The sequence below is a fragment of the Cricetulus griseus genome (assembly GCF_003668045.3).
Source record: "Cricetulus griseus strain 17A/GY chromosome 1 unlocalized genomic scaffold, alternate assembly CriGri-PICRH-1.0 chr1_1, whole genome shotgun sequence".
Classification (NCBI taxonomy): domain Eukaryota; kingdom Metazoa; phylum Chordata; class Mammalia; order Rodentia; family Cricetidae; genus Cricetulus; species Cricetulus griseus.
The window spans coordinates 86242047-86263016 of record NW_023276807.1 but is presented as its reverse complement, the minus strand read 5'-3'; the positions used below and the strand labels follow the sequence as shown (position 1 = coordinate 86263016).

Here is a 20970-nt window from a genome sequence, read left to right as displayed (position 1 = left end):
ATCCAGTATTTGCTTTCTAGTAATAGACCTGCTAAGTGACCTAGAGAAGCTTCTGTGCTGTGTAGACTGAACCAAATTCATTGGTTCAAGGAGCTCAGAGTGTATGGAAAACAAGTTTAGAATGTGTGCTTTCTAGTGCTTCATCTCCAGCTCTAAAACCGTTGTCTGAAGTGGCTTCACTCAAACTTTCTTCATGCATCTGTGGTAGAGATGGAGAGCAGCACATGCTTTACTCCCAGGCAGTGATCTAGTAACATGTGCTGGTGCTTCCTCCATGCTCTGGCAGATGCCACACACCCACCCCACCCCACCTCACCTACCCCAGTTTTTGGGATTTTTATTTTTTGCTTTTAGAGACAGGGTTTCTCTGTGTAGTTCTGGCTGTCCTGGAACTTGCTCCGTGGACCAGACTGGCCTCGAACTCAGGGATCCACCTGTCTCTGCCTCCAAGTGCTAGGATTAAAGGCATGCACCACCATGCCTGCTTTATCTTTTTTCTTTTCTTTTTTGAGATAGAGTCTCACTATGTAACCCTGGCTGGCCTGCAACTTAGTATGTGCAGCAGGCTGGCCCCTAACAGAGATCCACCTGCCTTTTCCTCCCAAGTGGTGGGATTAAAGGCATGTACCACAATACTGAGACTGCAATGTTTTTTTGAGACAATGTCTCATGTAGTTCAAGAGGCCTCAAATTCACTTGTAACCAAGGATGGCCTTGAATTCCTGATCCTCCTGACTCCACTTCTAGGTGTCAACTTTTTATTCTTTCCAATTGTATAACTCATGTTGGAGGAGAGGTTAAACTTTAGAATAGAAAGCAGGAAATGTTGATTGCCCTAATTGTAGAAATTAAATCCCCCCAAATTAACTGAAAACATGGATGCTAGATGGGAATGATGAGAGAAATAATATATTTATTTCGGTGAAATTTTTGCATGTGTGAAGTTTTGTTGACTGGGACCTTCAAGGTCCTAGACTTTGCTTTTGTCTCACTGTGGGAAACCAAGTCTCTTTCAGACGCTAGCATTTAAGGTGACAGAGGTCAGAGGTTGTTTCCTTTGGTTTAAACAAGCAGGCAAACATTCTTTTAATTGGGGGCTTAGGATGTTGCTGCTGACAACACATTTTATTATGGGGTCTTTAATGATAAAATATTAAACTAAAAGTAAGCCAAAAATTACAGGTTTATTTTTCACTAAACAGACGATTGAAATACATGGTACAAAAATAAGTGGTAAGATTATTGTAAAATGAAAATGGACAGACTATTCAATTTAATTTTCCATCTATGAGAATTTCACAATAAAATCATAGTTTACTTTGTATTATAGATGTGCTTGTTGGGTCTATTCGTCCTTACATAAGATAAGGCAACTGCAAATTCCTGAAGTCACCAGTAATTTATGTAAGTCACTGTTGGGTTTTATTCTTGTCAATACAAAGGGAAAAAGTTCATAAGCTTTTCTATAATAACTAAATGATACAAGAACAAGATAAGACAAAGTGACACCATGCACTTTAATTTACAGCAAAAGTTGTTCAAACTGTTGGCTTATTCTTTGTCAGCAGAAAACATTTATTTATAATATAAACATATTTATACTTTGTAGAATTGTAGTGTTCTTTCTCTACTAGCAGCAAGATTAGAGCGCTTACAACACCATTTCAGCATACTTCAATTCACTATTTGCTTTTATCTATGTGCCAATAAATGCAGTTTTGAGGGGAAACATCCCATTTTTCAAATATAAACATTTCAAGACTATTGGGAGCTCTAATTTGTTCACATAATAAAGAAATACCACATTATATTAAAAACAAAAAGTACACGGTAACTTGAATCATATGAAGAGCATTCTACTCCGTGGCCGTCACTGGGAATCTTTATTGAATTGGGCTCATGCTAACTTCCTGTGCTTATGTGGGCAGAAGTTCCCTCAAGCACATTTTTGACTATACAGCATACCTTGTACCACCACTCTTTTGTGTTAACAGCCCTATCTTCGAAGCCTCTTTGTTTTGTGCTAGAGCTTAGCACTGACATGAACATGATTGAGATGCTACTTTATTGTGAACTCAAATGAACTTTTGAGGAACCATGTATAAATTTTTTTTGTTGTTGTTTTTTTCAAGACAGGGTTTCTCTGTGTAGCTTTGAAGCCTATACTGGCACTCGCTGTGGAGACCAGGCTGGCCTCGGATTCACAGAGATCCACCTGCCTCTGCTTCCTGAGTGTTGGGATTAAAGGTGTGCGCCACCAAAGCTTGGCTACCATGTATAAATTTTAGCATGTCCATGTGAATCTACCCTGATCGCATCTGCACATGGAAAGGTGTCATCATACTAGGCTGAAGACAATTTCAGCTCAAAGTTCTTAACACACAGCAGAAAATATAATTAACATTTGTGTTGCCATTCCTAAGTGGCATTCACAGCCAAGGTCACAGTTTACACCCTTTAGTTATAAAAAAAGTATCTTTTTGTTACAAAGAGGATGAACAAAAGCATAGACCATCTTCAGGCAAGTAGTACTTTGTTGGGAAACAGTATATTCCAAACTAGACATTATCAATTGAAGCTGATTGTAATTACACTTTAAGAGAACATTCAATTGGTGCAACAGGCTAGCTCTCTTCTCTAAGGTTCTGCCACCTTCAGTTTTTATGCTGTATGACTTTCATGCCTGTCAAATGGGTTTAATTTCTGAGGGCTGATCTAACATTGATGGGAGGGCAATTTAAAGCCACATCAAAGAGATAAAAGTATAGTGATTTTTAGCCAATTCTCATTTGCTAGAAAAGCATTTTCTTTTGCCCTCTGAAAGCACATTATTCACCATGTACAATGTAAGAAATAAGCTTGACTTAGAGATGGAAGACTCAAAAGTTTAACAATTAACAAGGATCACACCCATAAACATTATGGTACACCATACTGTGTAGCAGCAGGCATTCGAAAATACTGCACTTTATGTGTAGCTTACCGAAGTAGCTAATCCTTTTCTCACTCTACAGCCCTGGCTAGCCTGGAACTCTAATTAATACAGACCAAGTTGGCCTCAAACTCAAAAACATCCTCTCAAGTGCTAGGATTAAAGTATACCACCATGTTTGTCTAAGTAGCTAATTGTTTAAATGTTTTGTTGTTGCTTTTTAAGATGAAATCCCCATCTTTGATACTTTGTGGTAACCAGCTTACAATCACTTTGCTTCCAAAGCTGTAACTGATACTCTGAACAACTGATCCATGAAGTTTTCTTTTTTTCTTCCTGATAAGACACTACCTGTTGACTCCCATGAAACAAAGAATGTCCCTTTTTTCATCAGCACAGGGTGCTTTAGTTTCTGTAAGGACCAGATTGTATGACTGTACCCATTCCCTTTCTTTGACTAGTCTTCCAGGGGAAAGAGTGCCCCAGAGGTAAGCAAAAGCTTGAAAATTGGCATCATTCCCTTTCAGAAGCATGACACAAGCCTCTGACTCCCTGATGCATAAAAATTAAGGAAGAAGCTGGAGACCAACCACTAAAGATGGCAACTGACGTCATGCTGTCCAAAGGACTCTGTAGAAGGTCTACACCTTGTTTCCTGTGGCAGGCTAAGGGCTAACAGGTCTGCTATCTGAGAATCTTCAGAGTTTACAATTCAAGTCTCAACTTTATGAAAAGACCCAGTTTTGGCCACTTACTTCTTCACTCTAGAGCCCATCCCCCCTGTATACCTGAAAATCCCAAGTATTTGGAACCTTTCTTGAGCAGCTTCCTGTAAATGGCCTCAATATGTTTATCTGCTGGTTTTTAAGGGAACATGAGACCCTAGTATTATATAATCCCAGTATTTTTTGAAATCCTAGTATTTTATCAAAATTGTAAAGCCACATATTTCTGGTAGAGAAGCACCAAAAGGAAAAGCCTCAGTTTGGAGGGATTCGCTGTGATGAGAACAGCAAGTCAAGAACCCTTCAGAGATGGCAAAGGCATCTTAAAGCAATAGGGTTCAGTCTCCCAGCCTTAACTGTTAAATGGCTCTTCTAAGTTCTTGAGTTTTCCCCAGAGCCAACTAAATGGTGATGACTCCATCTCTGCTAGGATGACACCTGGAAGAGAAAGCATCAAGCGTTACAGGCATGCTGCCAAGGAAGAAAAGTCAACACTGCCACATCTGCTCACATTGCTTTGATGCAGATAAGAGCCCCCATTTACTCGTTATTTTTTAAGGATGTCTTGGTATGTAGCCCAGGCTGGCTTCTATCTTTGAATCTTCTTGCTTCAGCCTCCAAAGGGCTGAGATTCCAGGTCTATGCTCCTGCCCCCCCCCCACTGGAGTCTCGGTTGTTTACATGTTTCCAGCATGTGCTCACTGAGACACCTTCTTTGACAACCATTTTGTAAAATGGGAAGTTCCAGAAAAAGTACAGTAGAATTGTGGGATTCTGAAGTGCCTAGGTAGTACAGATCCTAGGACAGGCACTAGGTGTGCCCTCCTTTTCTCTTGGTCTCTTTCCTATCATTCATTCCCAGTTTGTCTTTCTAAGAGGGAAGACGAAAGTTGTACTTAATGAGCAGTATTTAAGTCTAGGATATGCCATCCCCGCAGTCTTTGGGGGAGGATGTGGTATGAGAGATTTGCAAAGATCCTTTGTGGGAAGGTAGGGTAGAGAGCGGGCAGTTAACCTGGATTTTTGTAGATGTTTGTGTTATCAAAGATACTTGGAGACAAGTGCTAAATGAACTGGGTGAGAAGAGCCTACAGGGCAGGGGCAATCTGATCACAGCCCCAAACTGGAGAAGTGTACTCATGGGAAAACGGCACTGGTAAGGGTTCCTGCTCTTACTCTCAGAGGGTGAATAGTGGTGAAGAGAACACATGGAAATGGGAATGTGGGGTGTTGAAGCACATGAAAACATAGTGGAACCAAAGTGAGTTCCACCATAGAAAGACCCACATTCCTGGCAAGGGTAGTGACTCCTTCAGCACTACATTTGTTTCAATGACTATCACCCCAACTGAGCTTCTAAGAAGTAATTATTTACTAGGATAGCCCTGTGTCCTATTGAGCAGTAGTTGGACAACAGGTTCTCTTCTTAGGTTATTCTACTTACTCAGTTAAAGTCCTTCACGTGGGTGTTCTTTAGCTGCTGCTGGCCTATTGTCAGGGATGAGGGTGCAGCCAGCCAACATGTCCAGAGAGGCCAAGATAGAGTCATAAAGGTGATCGGCGTGGCTCTCCAGCTCACCAGACTGCTTTGCGATCTTCCCAAGAACATCCTTTAAAACTAATGGTCAAGTCATAAAAAGGTATAGCAATTTGCTCAGACAGGATTATATAGTTCACAGTGCCTCCTCCCCTACCCCAATAGGGTCTCGTGTACCTCAGGCTGACCCCAACCTGCTTTCTAGCTGAATATGATCTTGAACTTTTTATACACCATTACACTAATTTATGCAGTTCTGGGGACTGAATCTAAGATTTCATGCAAGCTAGTCAAGCACTGCCAACTGAGACACATTCCCAGCCCACCTTCCCTCTTCTTTTAAACAGTGATGCTGCAAGAGCTTAGGTCACATATTAGGGAAGCTTATTGATTTGGGGGGGGGGCATAGGGAATCAGTGACCAAAACTGGAGCAATGGTGTGAGAATAGGTTCAATTCCCTCTTACATGTCAGAATGAGAAGAGGGATACGCTAGGGTCAGAGTACGCAAATGGCAGGCTGTTTTTTGTTAAGCACAAAAGCTGCTTGCTTCCTGTGCTTTATCAGCTGTGTTAAATGCTCCCTAGCTTCCTGCCACAGGGCAACATGTGCCAGCAGAGGATAAGAAAGGGGAAGCCTTTGTTCTGCACACAATGTGGAGGAGATGGGGCAGGAAGGGAAGGAAGAGGAGGCTGGGGTGTGTTGAGGTCAGCCCCTTAGGAAGCCACATGAGGGCAAAGTGCTGTCCTAACAACTCAAGAGAGCTTGTGCCAGAGGAAAGCTGTCAGTGTGGCTGAACCACACTCTGTTCAGTTTTCCTGTGTGTCATCAGTGAAATTCTAGGGGCCTTTATTTGAAACTTTACTGTAAACAGGTCATGGAAGAAAGGCTAGAAAGGGAGACTTAAGCAGGTGTGTTTTCTTGGTGTGATTTTTGTGTTGCTTTCATTTAACATACACATATTGGGCCTCATTTGGCTTAATTCCCATGGGTTCTAGTCATGTGACTCATGCAGTTTAAGACAAAATGTCAGCCTGTATTTATGTAACTAGGTCAAAATGCCTTTGGTGGGGTCCTGACAAAGGGGCCTCTTGGTGGCAGAGTTAAACCACAGTCACACTCCTAAGAAAGCAGGCTCTGAAAAAGCAGTGGGTATGGGGGTGGGAGGTGGGGGAGTACACGGACAGGAGGCTGCTTCTAGGAGGGAGTAGGAAGTGTCAAGGGAACTCGAGACCTGAACAAAATAGCTCAGTGCTCCAGTTATTCCAGGCAGAGGACCGGGAAGTTAGAGTACTAATCTGAAGGAGCCTCTCTGGCTGGTAAAACATCCGAGTGTTTTCTCAGAGTAGGAGAAAGTAAGTGTTAATGGATTTATTTCCAAGTGAAAGTCAGAACAGTTTTAGGAGACCTTCTATTAAACTCCATGGCCTCCATGAAGAGAAGACCTGTACTGAGCTCTCCCTGCTTGGGCCCTTTATCTTCAGACCCTAGGACAGCAGCTGGAAGCTTCTTCAGCCCCATGCTAAGTGTGTTTGGTAAAACACCAGCAGAGGCAGAAGCAATAAAGTTTGCTGCACCAAGTTCCTGCCCCAGTATAAAACCTAAAACTTAGGGCTGGTGAGATGGCTCAGTGAGTTGAGGCATTTAACACACAAGCCTGGCAACTCGAGTCCAGTCTTTAGAATCTGTGTAAGGGCACAGAAACACCATTCATACATGCAATAAAACAAACCGTTCAGGGTTAGCAACTAAAACACCTAACGATCCTGCAGACAACATAGGAGCATTAATACAGGCCTTCAGAGAAGCAGGGGAGGCAAAAGGCTCACCAGGTCACACTGCTGGAGACTTGTTAGTGATTGCTTTCCATCAAAACCTCTCTGTGTGTTCACTTTCCCCAGGGTACAACTGACAATGGAAATGTTTTAGGGGCACTGAGGGGATGTAAGGGCTTTTGTGCTGCAAAACATCTTGCAATGCATGTAAACCCTTACAACAAAGAGTTAGGCAGCTCTCTATGGCAGTGGCACCAAGCCTGAAAACTTGTTTTGTAACCCTTGTCCAGTAACCTGGCCATCACTTCATACAAGGCTCATCATGGCTATGTGTATGCCATTTGATTCTCCTGTAAATACTACCTCTCTCTGAAACTGCAGTATAACATTACTGGGCTTTTTAAACACCTATTTGTGAGCAAATCTGAGGACCTGATTTTGAGAGAACCAGTTCTACATCCATGCCATGCACACACACCTGAACTCTTACTGCTCTTGGAGAATGCCTAGGTTTGGTTCCTAACACCCACTAGGAAGCTCACAACCTTTTAACTCCAGTTCCAGGGGATCCAACACTCTCTTCTGACCTCCACATGTTCTTGCATACATATGGTGTACATACACATTTAAAAACAAAACACCTCAAACAAATATACACAGGTGTACACAGGGGCTGGAGGTGCTCAGTGATTAGGATTACATATGGCTGGCTCTTCAGAGGACTTGAGTTCCTTATGTTAGACTGCTCACATCCAGCTGTAGTGCGAGGGCATCTAATGTCCTGGCCTCTAAAAGCACCTGTACTCATATTTATTACCCTCACCAGATACATACGTAATTAAAAAACAAAATCAATCTTTTTACCTTTAATCCCAGCACTCAGGAGGCAGAGCTAGGAAGATCTCTGTGAGTTTGAGGCCAGCCTGGTCTACCTAGTGAATACCAGAAGAGCCAGGGCTACATAGTGAGACCATGTCTCAAAAATCAAACATGCAAGAAGCACTACAGGGCCATCGAGACAGCAGAGCACAGTAGGTCAGGCATCGCTGAGCCTGGTGACCTGACTCTGATCTCTGGAACCCACATAATACATAGGAATTCAAATAAACACACAGCAATGTGACCAGGCATTGGGAGACCTTGTCTCACAAAATCAAATTGCAGACTCAAACCTGTAATCCCAGGACTCAAGGCAGAGGCAAGAGAATCTGTGCAGGTTCAAGGTTGGCCTGACCTATATAGTGAGTTCCTGACTAGTCAGAGCTACATGGAGAAACTCAAAAACTAAGCAACAACAAATAAAACACAAGAACTATTAGTGTTACTATTAATAGTCATTTGATAAAAAAAAATGGATGAATAACCTAGATACTTCAGAAGAGGATATTAGGAAAGACCAACAAACCTGTGAAACAGGTTCAGTATTATTAATCAGAGGGAAAGAAAACTACATTGATATGACAGAAAAGGAACTCATTGCTGGTGGGAAGCAGTATGGAGGTCTTCACAAGACTAGATAGGGCAGCAGGATCTGGGAATCCCACTACTGACTACTGTACATCCAGGAGAACAGAAGCTACACTCTCCTCTTTACTGTGTTCTAGAGACATCGGAGATGGAACTGGTATGGGAAATGGGAACAACCTGAAAATGGCTGTCAGTTGAAGCTGATGAGAATTCTACATTGAGAAAATAAGAGTGCCACCGCAGTCTAAATTCAATTGCTATATATAATACTGGCTGGTTTTCAAAACAATTATGTGTACATGTGTAGATCCGTGTGTGTGGGTAGGTGTACATGTGAGTCTAGAAGAGGACACTGGATGCCCTGGAGCTGGAGTTACAGTGCTTACAATACCTAAGCTGACTTTCCACTTCCTGGCTAGTTCTTTCTTTCTGGTTGTCACCTGTATTTTATTTTTAATCTCTTCCCCTCCCCCTCTCTGATAGAATCTCACTATGTAGCCCAGCCTGTCCTGAACTATCAAACCAGGCTAGCCAGAAATTTAAGATGCTCCTCTGCCTCCCAGAGGAGATTGGGATTAAAGGCATGCACCACCATGCCTGACTCTTCATCTTTAATTTTATATTGACTAATTCAGACTTTCGTATTAAAATTCACTAGCAGATAAATGGGTTGAATTCCTAAGGGCAACTCTAACACACTCAGTGAAAAGGCATGTTCCAATTTATAGCCACATACAGTGGACATGTGTGTCACACCAGACCCATAGATAAGTATATCATGTGTCAATAAACAACCAAACAAAGCTCTTGGTTACCCACCTGGGGTGTTATCCATCAGGCACTGAAGAAGAATCTCCCCCTTCTCCAAGACATTCTCTGTCAGGGACTGATGTTTGTCTATATCTTTCTTAAATTGCTTAAGACATCAGAAAAGAAAAAAGTTTCAATACTATTGCTTGTAAAAGACATCTAGAATGAACACTATCCAACACCTGACTTCTCTAAATGGAAGATAGCCACCACGCAGTCAAGAATCCCTCAGTAGACTTATCTTGTGGCAGCTTCTTTGAGTTCATGGACATATATTCACTGATTTTGTTTGTTGTTGAGACAGAGTCTTAATTTAGCTCAGGCTGGTCTACAGAGTCCTCTTTATCTTCCCCAGTGCTAGGATTATAACCCTGTGCCATCGAGTCCAGATCAACAGAAGAGTTTTCCCCAGAAGAAGCTGGCTCGCTCTTGGACAGGCGTAGGGATTCCATTTTGTACACTCCTTTATGGTGGTCTCTAACTCAGGTATGTGATTGACCCTTAGAATGAACATGGTAGGTAAGAACTACAAACAGCCGGGCGTTTAATCCCAGCACTCGGGAGGCAGAGGCAGGCCGATCTCTGTGAGTTCGAGGCCAGCCTGGTCTCCAGAGCAAGTGCCAGGATAGGCTCCAAAGCTACACAGAGAACCCCTGTCTCGAAAAACAAACAAACAAACAAACAAAACTACAAGCAGAAGTTTGTTACTACACTAACCACGCTGACCCGTGCTCCCCTCCCCCATCTTTATACCCCTTCTCTGAGGCCTCTATAATAACACCTTGACATCAGGGAAGCTGCTATTTTCCCAAAAATAGGTTATTTTCCCAAGCAGGTTATCCCTCACAGCTACAAAGCATCGTTGCTGATTTTTATTTTCATTAAAGGCAGTCCTGGCTGCCCTAAACTCACTATGTAAATTGGGCTGGCCACAAACTCATTGAGTTATGCTTGCTTCTGTCTCCTGAGTGCTCAGATTAAAGGCATGTACCACCATAGTCAGCTCTAGTTAATTTTTTAAAATCTTTTTTTTTTTTTTTTTTTTTTTTTTGAGACAGGGTTTCTCTGTGGCTTTGGAGGCTGTCCTGGAACTAGCTCTTGTAGACCAGGCTGGTTTCAAACTCACAGAGATCCACCTGCGTCTGCCTCCTGAGTGCTGGGACTAAAGGGGTGTGCCACCACCACCTAGCTAAAATCTTTCTTTAGCCAGTAAGAATCATATAAAATTAAACCCATGCCATGGGACAGACCTCACTGCTTAGTATTTTAAGGGTGCTAATCTTACTCTTGGATTTGTTCTCTTGCCCTCAGTATTCCTTTGCCCCCAAACTGTTTTTATCCTCCTGTGCTCTAGGGAGTTTAGATGCTGCCTCAGCCCCACTGCATCAAGAAGAAATACAAGTACAAGAGAGGATGACTGGGGACAAGTACAGGAGAGGATGAGTGTCAGTTAAAATATGAGCATACATAAATCCTAGCACTCATTCTCCGTCTAAGCAAGAGCCAAGAGAGCTCATTTGTAAGTCATGTTCCATTCTGGGGAGGGTGTCAGCAGTGTCATCTCACTGACACAGCTGTGTACATACAAGAGGCCTAAGCTTGACTAATATGCAGGAATAACTTCTGACTCAATTCCTAGCTGTCTACAATGCAAGATGGTTGCAGCTGGAAGTTGAGTTATAGAGGGGGTTATGAGGGCTCAAATGAAGAATGGAGTAAACCTATTTACACTTGTTCAGCCAGGCCAGGAAAGGCTACTGAGATAAGTCTGATAGAGCAATTCCTTTCCCTGGGACTCCCCGGGGCACTCTCCAGGCACAGACACGCTGAACAGAAAGAACCTTCAGGTACAGCCTTCCTCTAGTTTCTCTCTATCTCTACACTGTATCTAACAGCATTCCTGCCATGGCAGGACAGCTGGCTAGCCCAGGCTAGATTTTAGTAGATTGCAAGACAGAAAACAAAGGCCTTCCATCCAGATGAGCTGAGTCAGAGCTTGGTGGTTAATCTCACCCTCTTCTGCTGACTCAGTGTTAGGTTACATGATTAGATCTGGGTTCCCCATTTCCCTGCCAGGTTAGCAGCAGGCCTGGGCCACAAACACTGCCACCATGTGATCAAAGTCAGCCAGGTTTACCTGAGGTAGCAGTTACAGGAATTACCCTCCATTTCAATATGCTTTTTATCTCGTATCATTAACTAAAATTCATAGGTGTGAAATAACAGCCCTTAAAAATAAGCAGACATAAAATAAAATCCTAAGTCCCAAACATAGATACAAACTGGTGTCAGATTTGGGGTTAAATATGACTTAAATCTGTCCTATTACACAGCTTCAGCTGAGTTCCATAAACACAAATACAGTTCAGAAGAACTCTGGTGACGTGTCTGTGTTTGCACTGCCCTGTGTGGCAGCCACTGCATAGCAGTGGTACATATCAGACTTAACTGTCATACATGACTACCGTCTGTAAACCCCAGGCCTATGGTTCTAACCCTGAGACACCTGCCAAAGTACCATGCAAATCCCTCAAAAGTATTTATTGTTCAAGACAAATTTTCCTCTATCTGGCCTGGGAGTTCAAAATTTAGAATTTGAAAAAGGTGTCTTAATTAGATTTATTCAGATAAAATAGTCTGAGCTACAAGATTCCAGTTACTTGGAATTTTATTTTGTAAGTGACTTAACCACCAATCTTGTGAGTGAGCAAGCCAGGAGCCAGGACCACACATTACCCGGTAAAGCTGCAGAGAAGACTTGAGACCTGTAAGAGTGGACCTGGGTGGAGTACTGAGGTCAGCAACGTCTGTGACATTATACAACCAGCAGATCAGCTCTTCCAGCTGACAGCAAAATGTCTGTGGAGACAAGAATACATGGGCACTGGACAGAGCTCAGTGATGAAGTCTGCCTATCATGCTCAGGGCCCAGTACCACAAAAACAAAGTCCACATGGGGCACCCGAGTGCACTGCTTACCTTGTCCAAAGGCTAAAAGTATCAGCATTTTGGCATACAGATAATCCTTCTAGAGTTTTCTCTCACAGGGTTATTTGTCTCCACCTCTACCCCATGACTCCAAAATTCCCCCTGCCAGGACAATGAATGCCATACTGGTTGTGTCTTCCCTCAGTCAGATGTGACATCAAAAACAACAGACTCAGAATATACAGTCCTGACGGTGAGAATGGAACTATGGAGGAACAGGGACAAGGAGCAGCCCAGAAGAGCAGGCTTGCTACACCAGCCACTTCTTGGATCTAAACTTTCTATTCAAAAAAGCTGTTATGTGATGAATGAGCGAATTATAACTACCTGAGCCATGGTAAAACAGTGTACCAACTTCGTATCACCAAGGCACACAACACTGGTACTACATGTTACCTAACTTCTCTTGCCATTTTCTTACAACCATTAAAGGAGAAAAACACATGTATTTTCTATATTTGGGGGGTATGTGTGTTTGGGGTGCTGAGATATGCTGTTGCTAGGCTGGGGAAAGAACACTTATTCCAGAAGCTTCTCCTTGTTGAGCATCTTTACCTGCACACATTGCACCAGCGACGCTTTCTCCTGCCCTCTGTTCCTGGGAAGATTCTCTCCAGCAACTGGCTCTGAGAACGGCCACCTGTCTGATGCAGCTTGCAAGGAGGGGTGAGCGTGCAGCAGTCCAGAAGAGACCCCAAGGGCCTGGCTGCTCACTTTACTACTTTTGCCTGTGGAGTCCTTGGGATGTATAGAGTCCACAAAGCAGGAGTTCTGGACCACAGGCCCTTGGAAGGCAGCACCAGAAGGATGCTGCCTTTGGCTAGAGTCCAATGTGGAGGAAACTGGCCCATCACTGTCTGAGACAATCAGTGAACTGCACTCCTCAGCAGCCCCAGTGGGTAGATTCACAAAGGTGGGAATGACACCTAAGTAGGACATCAGACTAGAAACTGGAGTCAGCCTCGTGGGCAGGGCAAGGTACTCATCATCACTTTCCATCTCTTCTTCTGATGTCCATGCAGGCTTCACACAGGCGGGATGCCCAACGGTCTGGTAGGCTCTCTTCTCCTTCTCTAGTCTGGGAAAGGGTGGTGCCCTCTCCTTCATCCTTAGCTGCGGGGAGCCTACACTGAGGTTCTTGCCTATAGGCAGATAGTTCTTTGTGTCCCTCAGGGCTGCCTCTCTGTTTTTGCAAGAAGCATCCTCAGTGCCTAAGGTTCTAGGGGTTGATGTAAGCTGGTTCCAAGATGGCAGGCTTATGCCATCCTGTTTCTGGGATACTCCCAAGGGCCAATTCTTAAGGCATGGCTCCCTGGCTCCAGAAAATGGCAGGGTAGGTACTTCTGCTGCTAAGCAATTGTGGGAGACATTAGTGGGTGACTTGAGAGTACTTGCTGGGGAGACAGAGAAACTGTCCAGATCTACACCTGAATCCTGCATGACAGGATCAGTCAGCACAAGACTCTCAAACTGCTTTGGGAGCTGAGGCCCAGGCCTCAGTGGGTAAGTGTAGTCAAGCAAATCTTCATATTCTTTATTTGGGTTCCAGAGTGGGGAGTGGCGGTCAGGCGAGGGAGGCAGAGAATTTGGCAGCACACAGGCCCAGTACTCTGCCTGAAAGGAGAGTTGTCTCTTACCCAGGCTAGTAGCATCACTCCCAGGGGCCACAGGCTGTGATGACCACAGGGGCTGAGGCCCTGTCCCCACCACTGAGGGGGCTCCCTGGGGTACAATCAACTCCTGAGAGGAGACCTTGGCAAATGAGCTACTTTGAGGCTCTGCCTTTTCTTGGTGATCCTGGAGACTGCTGCCCATGGAGGAGGCAGAGGAGAGCTGAGGAGCACCTGGGCTCACCGTGGACTTCCACTGGGACAGGAGAGGGAAACCTGAGATGTGAGGCTGTTGGCTGAGGCCTAGCACCTGATGACAATCAACTGGGGACTGGTTGTCTTCACTGGCAGCATCATGTCCTGAGCAAACAGTTACAGTTCCAATGACTTTAACCCTCTGACATAAGTCGTGGGAGGCAGGAAGCTTTTTTTCCTCCATCTACAATAAAAAGGCGGGAAAGGCACTGAGGTGAAAAGAAACAAACTTTTTCTTTATTTCTTCTTTTTTTAAAAAACAGCTTTCTTCTTTAAGGTTGAGGGAGGAAAGTGGGAGGGTTGTCAATAAAAACAAAGTAGGTCTTAGGATCCTATGATAAAACCTACTACTTAATATATTTACCTAAGAAAACAAAATAAACAAAAAGGAAAGACAAGAAGATAGATGGGGAACATAGATTGTTTGTGTTCCCAGAATAGTATTCAGGCAAGATCTCAAGTTTCCTGCTGCTAGTTAGTACCAAAACTCATCCTACCCTGGGAAGTCGCCTGCAATTGATCCCGAACCCACCTTTTCAAGTTAGTCACTCACTTTGTGAGAGCAGAACCCAAGACAGTTCTGTACACAGAAGCTGGAGACCAATGCCTTTCCTCTGATGACGGTCCCCCAGCAAGTGAAATAAGCCCTCAGTCATCATCACCACTGACAGGAGATGCAGCAGGCTCCACCAGGGGTACCCTGTTCAGTTCACATGCCAGTACACTCTGACAAAATGACTCCCTCAGCTTCTTTACTCTGGACTTTTAATCTTGGTGAATAACTCACCCCAGAGGAAGATAATAACTAACATAAGGGCTTCGGAACCAGACTGACCTGATATCAATGAACTCCTATTTATACCAGCTTCAAGAAGCACAACTGAGAGCCTCCCTTCCCTGCCCTGTGGAGTGGACATAACACCAGCACTGCCTCCCCAAGGACTCATTAAGAAAACACTAAGAGCCCCTCCCTAGCAGGCATAAAAACATAACCCACAGCCTTTCTTTGAAGAGACAACCACTTCTGGGCTTGCTGATTTGCTTCTTGACCCAACAAACAGGACATATAGTGCCAGAGCCCTCCTTGACCCTTGCCTTCAACAAGTGGGCCCAGGTACTATTCCCTCCCAATCACGCTCAGAGCATTCTCACAGGACGGGCTCCAAGGAGAGAGCAAGCAGAAGCCAAAGCCACAATGCACAAATCAGAGCTGCCCCTAGACCTTGGTAGCCTGAACATGATGTTGCCAGAGCCAGGAGGAGCAATCACTGGTCATTCTCCCACTACAGGTCCTAAAAGATTCAGAAACTTGCCTTTGGCCTTAGAACATGGGAGGATTTCCTGCCCCATGTGGCTCTCGCTGGAGAGACAAATGCCTTGTGGTCTCCAGTCATGGAGGTCAGAGACACTGCTGCCCATGAAAGCAGCTTCAGGTTTCTGACTAGTCTCAAGAACATTTGGTCTGGGAACTCACAGGGTCCCCTAGAAGCTTTCAGATCACAAATCAGAAGCTGGATAGTGGCCCCCTCATTAAGAGACCCCTGATCCTAGTCCTCTGGACAGTAGACTGCTGATGAAATTCACTGTCCTTAAGAGGTCCCCAGTGACTCTGGGAACAGGAGATACTGATTTGAACCCCCTGCTGACTTCACAGTCCAGCTCTCCAAGGGAACCTATAAAACAGTTTGTACCCAGGAGCCTACAACTCCCACCTTACAGTGTTGGTCAGGGAGTAACAGTCAAGGAGATGCAGTGCACACCCAAAGGATGCCCTGGCTCAGCTCCAGCCTCAACTCTTCAGTACTTACATGGTTTCCCACAGAGTGAAGGTCCCCAGTCCCCATGCTGACAGAAGGAAGTGGGCCACTGAGGGTAGACTTAGATCCATCTGCTACCGGTTCTCCGCTGGCAGTGTGGGCCTGTGACTCGAAAACTCTAGAGATGCAGCCAGGGTCAGCCTCAGCCCTGCACCGTGGCCCTCTCTTGACTTCCAGATGCGGGGGCTGTTGTGGATCAAGCCCTGGGGGCAGCAGTTCCTGTTCCACAGAGTTCCACCTGCCACAGGACTGGACCTTTGTGTTGACAGATGTGTTTGCCTCAGCAACATCTTCACCCAGAGCCATTGAGCCTTCCCTAAATTGGGTTTCCCTTGAAGCCTTCAGGAACCTACAGAACAAGGGAAGGAGAAAGAAAATTTTATTTTCTTCGTGTGTTCAGAAAAACCTTGATTTTAAGTGAAGACAAATTTTTCTGGCAAAAGGGACAGTGACCACTTTCTTGGGGGAGTACCAGGGTCTGGCTTTTCCTCAGCCCAGATCCTTTCAAAGGGGATGCCTTAGTATATGACTTTGTCCTCTGTCATTGTGGTATTGTTTCCTTAAAAGTCAGGACAGTGTGACCAAGCAAAAGGCTTGGCCAGCCTATTGCAAAGGTCAAAAAACAGGCAACAGAAGAAAAAAAAAAAGTATTATAAGCCAGCTGATCTGGGTGGAAGACACACATTCTAAGGCCATTTTCCTTGTCCGGAAGCTGACGGAAGAGGTCTACCTAGGAGAAGGGTGAGTGCAGGCTAGCAGGAGCCCTCTCACAGGTGTAGGATTGTCATTAGAGACACATCTGGTCCTAACTGCCTGCTCATGGGATGTTTTTCAGTTCTGCAACAGGTCATCTCCAATCTCACAACAGGTCATTATTTCCTAGGACCATTCTTCTCACTGATTAGTTTCCCATATACTGTTCTGGACATTACACATGGACAGACTGGAGGGAAGGGCAGCTACACAAAGACCTTTTGTGACTACCAAACTCACTCAGATGAAGTGAAACAGGCTTGAGCACAAGGCCTTGCCTCAGTCAGTGTGCAGCACAGATGCAATTCAGAGACAGGACTTGGGCCTGTGTATGTTGCCTCTACCCCCAACCTCATTGAGATGTCCAGCTGGGCCTTTGTCATGCACAGCCTCACAGTAGTTCTCTTATGTCAATGGCTTGTAGGTTAGCAACTTGAGTCTTGTCCCTTCTACCCTAGAGGAGAGCAAGTTCAGGTATGCCTGGGCTTCCACGGGGCTTGAGAGGATGTTTCTAACTATTCTTCGTGGGAGGAGACTGTGGGAATAGGAACCACACCCAGACTGTGGACCAGGTGGAGCTTCTGATCCAATGTTGACCAATGACCTCCAAACAGATCAGCATCCCTTCTCAGGCTGCCTTGGTAGCCTCAAGAAGCCATGGAAAGCTGGGTGATAATGGGTGAGCTGATGTGAGGAAAAGGAGAGCACCCCAGACAGAGTCATGGTGAGGGCACTGCTGGGGGAAAAAAGGAAAGAACCAACTGGATCTACAGAAACACCAGTACAACAGAGGGCTACCAGGCTGGCATCACTCTTGTAAGCAATGGATCCTTCGGGGGTTAATCAGACCCTGCCCTTTTTTCTTTTTCTGGTAGAAACCTAACCTTTCACGTAACAAGCAAAGTAGTTCCACTGAACAGTTCCACAAACTTGGGTAAGCAGTGCTGTTAGTTTTTGTGTATGACTCCTATCACATGATATATATGCAAACACAAATATTCCCACACATACACCTTTATTATAAAAGTGCTGAACAGGGCAGGACATACCATTCAAAACCTTGTCCATCCCTCCCCCACCAAAAAAAAAAAAAAAAATAGAGAGACCAGTACTAGGGATTAGACCTAGAATCCTAGGGCAGTCCTGGAGATCTAAGGGCAGCCCAATAGCTACTGGTATATCCCTGATCAAAGAACAGTTCTGTTAGAGGAAAGTCATCCTCTTCAACCACAATGAATACACATGGGCAGTGAAGAACGAAGGAGAGCCCTGCCTCCAAACAAGGATCAAGTAAAAAAACAAACCCAAAAGCACCCAAAGCAGCAGAAGGTGGAGAATGGGGGAGAATGGGGGAGAATGGTCAAGTTCAGGTGAGATATTTTTTCTTTTTTCTTCTCCTTTTTATTTAAATTAGAAACAATCTTATTTTATATATCAATCCCAGTTCCCTCTCCCTTGTATTCTCCCATGCCCTCCACCTACCCCATCCCATCCCTCTTCTGCTCCATAGAAAGCATGAGGCCTTCTATGGGGGATCATCAAAGTCTGTCACATCATTTGGGGCAGGGCCTAGGCCGCCCTCTGTGTGTCTAGGTTGAGAGAGTATTCCTCTATGGGGAATGGGTTCCCAATGCCCATTCATATACTAGGTATAAATGCTGTTCCATTACCAGATGCCTCATAAGACTGCCCAGGCGCCAGGCGTTGGTGGCGCAAGCCTTTAATCCCAGCACATGGGAGGCAGAGGCAGGTGGATCTCTGTGAGTTTGAGACCAGCCTGGTCTACAAGAGCTAATTCCAGGACAGCCTCCAAAGCCACAAAGAAACCCTGTCTCAAAAAAAAAAATAAAAATAAAAGAGAGAGAGAGAGAGAGAGACTGTCCAGGCATCCTAACTGGACATACAGGGGGTCTGGTTTCCAAGCTGTCAGTCTAGGGTCCATGAGCTCCCCCTTGTTCAGATCAGCTGTTTCTTTCTTCCTTTTTTTTTTTTTTAAAGATTTATTTACTGATTATGTGTTAACAACATTGTGCCAGCATGTATGTGTGCAGGCTAGAAGAGGGCACCAAATCCCATTATAGATGGCTGTGAGGCACCATGTGGTTGCTGGGAATTGAACTCATGACCTCTGGAAAAGCAGTCAGTGCTCTGAACCTTTGAGCCATCCCTGCAGCCCCCCAGGTCAACTGTTTCTGTGGGTTTCCCCAGCATGGTCTTGATCCCTTTGCTCATCACTCCTCCCACTCTACAACTGGATTCCAGGAATTTGGCTCAGTGTTTAGCTGTGGGTCTCTGCTTCTGTTTCCATCAATCTCATTATTGGGGAAGGGCATTTAAGATAGCCTCTTCCCTACAGCTTAGATTCTTACTTGGTGTCATCCTTGTAGATCTCAGGACATTTCCCTAGTGCCAGATTTCTCTTTTAATGGCTCCCTCTATTAAGGTTATCTCTTTTCTTGCTCTCCTCTATTTTTCCCCCAACTCAATCTTCTGGTCCCTCATGTCTTCCTCCTCTCTCCTCTTCTTCCTTTCTCTTTCTCCTAACCTCCCCCCCCCCAATTTGCTCAGGAGTTCTTGTCCCATTCCCCTTCTCCGGGAGACCATCTATGTCTCTCTTAAGGTCCTCCTTGTTTCCTAGCTTCTTTGGAGGTATGGATTGTAGGCTGGTAATCTTTTGCTCTATGTCTAATATCCATATATAAGTGAGTACATACCATGTTTGTCTTTTTGTGACTGGGTTACCTCACTCAGGATGGTTTCTTCTAGTTCCATTGATTTGCCTGCAAATTTCAAGATTCCATTGTTTTTTCCCCGCTGAATAACACTCCATTGTGTAAATGTACCACCATTTTCTTTATCCATTCTTCAGTTGAAGAGCATCTAGGTTGCTTCGAGTTTCTGGCTATTACAAATAATGCTGCTATGAACATAGCTGAACAGATGTCCTGGTTGTATGAATGTGCATTCTTTGGGTATATGCCCAAGAGTGGAATTGTTGAATTTTGAGGTAACTGATTCCCAATTTCCTGAGGAACCACCATACTGATTTCCAAAGTGGCTGTAGTTTGCACTTCCACCAGCAGTGGAGGAGTGTTTCCCTTTCTCTACATCCTCTCCAGCATAAACTGTCCTTGGTGATTTTGATTTTGGCCATTCTGACAGGAGTAAGATGGTATCTCAGAGTTGTTTTGATTTGCATTTCCCTGATGGCTAAGGATGTTGAGCACTTTCTTAAGTGTCTTTCAGCTATTTTGGATTCCTCTATTGAGAAGTCTCTAATTAGTTCTGTACCCCACTTTTTAATTGGATTGTTTGTTGTTTTGGTGACTAGCTTCTTGAGTTCTCTGTATATTTTGGAGATCAGCCCTCTGTCAGATGTGGGGTTGGTGAAGATTTTTTCCCATTCTGTGGGCTGCCATTTTTCTTGTTGACTGTGTCTTTTGCCTTACAGAGCTTCTCAGTTTCAGGAGGTCCCATTTATTAATTGTTGACCTCAGTGTCTGTGCTACTGGTGTTATGTTCAGGAAACGGTCTCCTGTACCAATTCGTTTGAGGGTACCTCCCACTTTCTCTTCTAAGAGGTTCAGTGTGGCTGGATTTATGTTGAGGTCTTTGATCCATTTGAACTTAAGTTTTGTGCATGGTGATAGACATGGATTTATCTGCAGTCTTCTACACGCCAGCATCCAGTTATGCCAGCATCATTTGTTGAAGATGCTTTCTTTTTTCCACTGTGTAATTTTAGCTTCTTTGTCAAAAATCCAGTATTTGTAAGTATGTGGGTTAATATCAGGGTTTTCAATTTGATTCCATTGGTCTACCTGTCTATTTTTGTGCCAATACCAAGCTGTTTTCAGGACTATAGCTCTATAATAGAGCTTAAAGTCAGGGATGGTGATGCCTCTAGAAGTTTCTTTATTGTACAGGGTTGTTTTTATTGTACAGGGTTGTTTTGACTATCCTAGGTCTTTTCTTTTTCCATATAAAGTTGAGTATTGTTTTTTCAAGATCTGTGAAGAATTGTGCCAGTATTTTGATGGGGATTGCTTTGCCAGTTTTCCCTATGTTGATCCTACTTATCCAAGAGCATGGGCAATCTTTCCATTTTATGGTCAAATGAGATATTTTCATGGAGCCACATCCTCACCTTGTGGCTCTTTTAAAAACTGCACATATTTTTGTGTATGTGCATGTCTATCTGTGTGTGTAAACATATATGGGCCCACAGAAGCCAGAAGACATCAGATCTCCTGGAGCTGGAGTTGAAGGTTGCTTGACAAGAGTACTAGGGACAGAAGTTGG

General features: G+C 44.3%; 1 protein-coding gene across 3 annotated transcripts in view; it reads right to left on the bottom strand.

Annotated features, from left to right (window-relative positions):
• Nucleotides 1-1165: 1165 nt before the first annotated feature.
• The window catches only part of Cep68 (centrosomal protein 68), a 31376-nt gene continuing 11571 nt past the window's right edge, over nt 1166-20970 (bottom strand). For 2 of the 3 annotated variants that reach the window (XM_027388064.2, XM_035453224.1), the window contains 6 exons: nt 15907-16264; nt 12789-14282; nt 11982-12104; nt 9255-9351; nt 5102-5275; nt 1166-4095 (listed from right to left, as the gene is read on the bottom strand). In XM_027388064.2, coding sequence (XP_027243865.1) covers nt 5106-5275; nt 9255-9351; nt 11982-12104; nt 12789-14282; nt 15907-16221 — 2199 coding nt within the window. In that variant the 5' untranslated portion in view covers nt 16222-16264 and the 3' untranslated portion in view covers nt 1166-4095; nt 5102-5105. The remainder of the gene's footprint in view (nt 4096-5101; nt 5276-9254; nt 9352-11981; nt 12105-12788; nt 14283-15906; nt 16265-20970) is intronic. The other variant, XM_027388066.2, reaches the window with a different exon arrangement.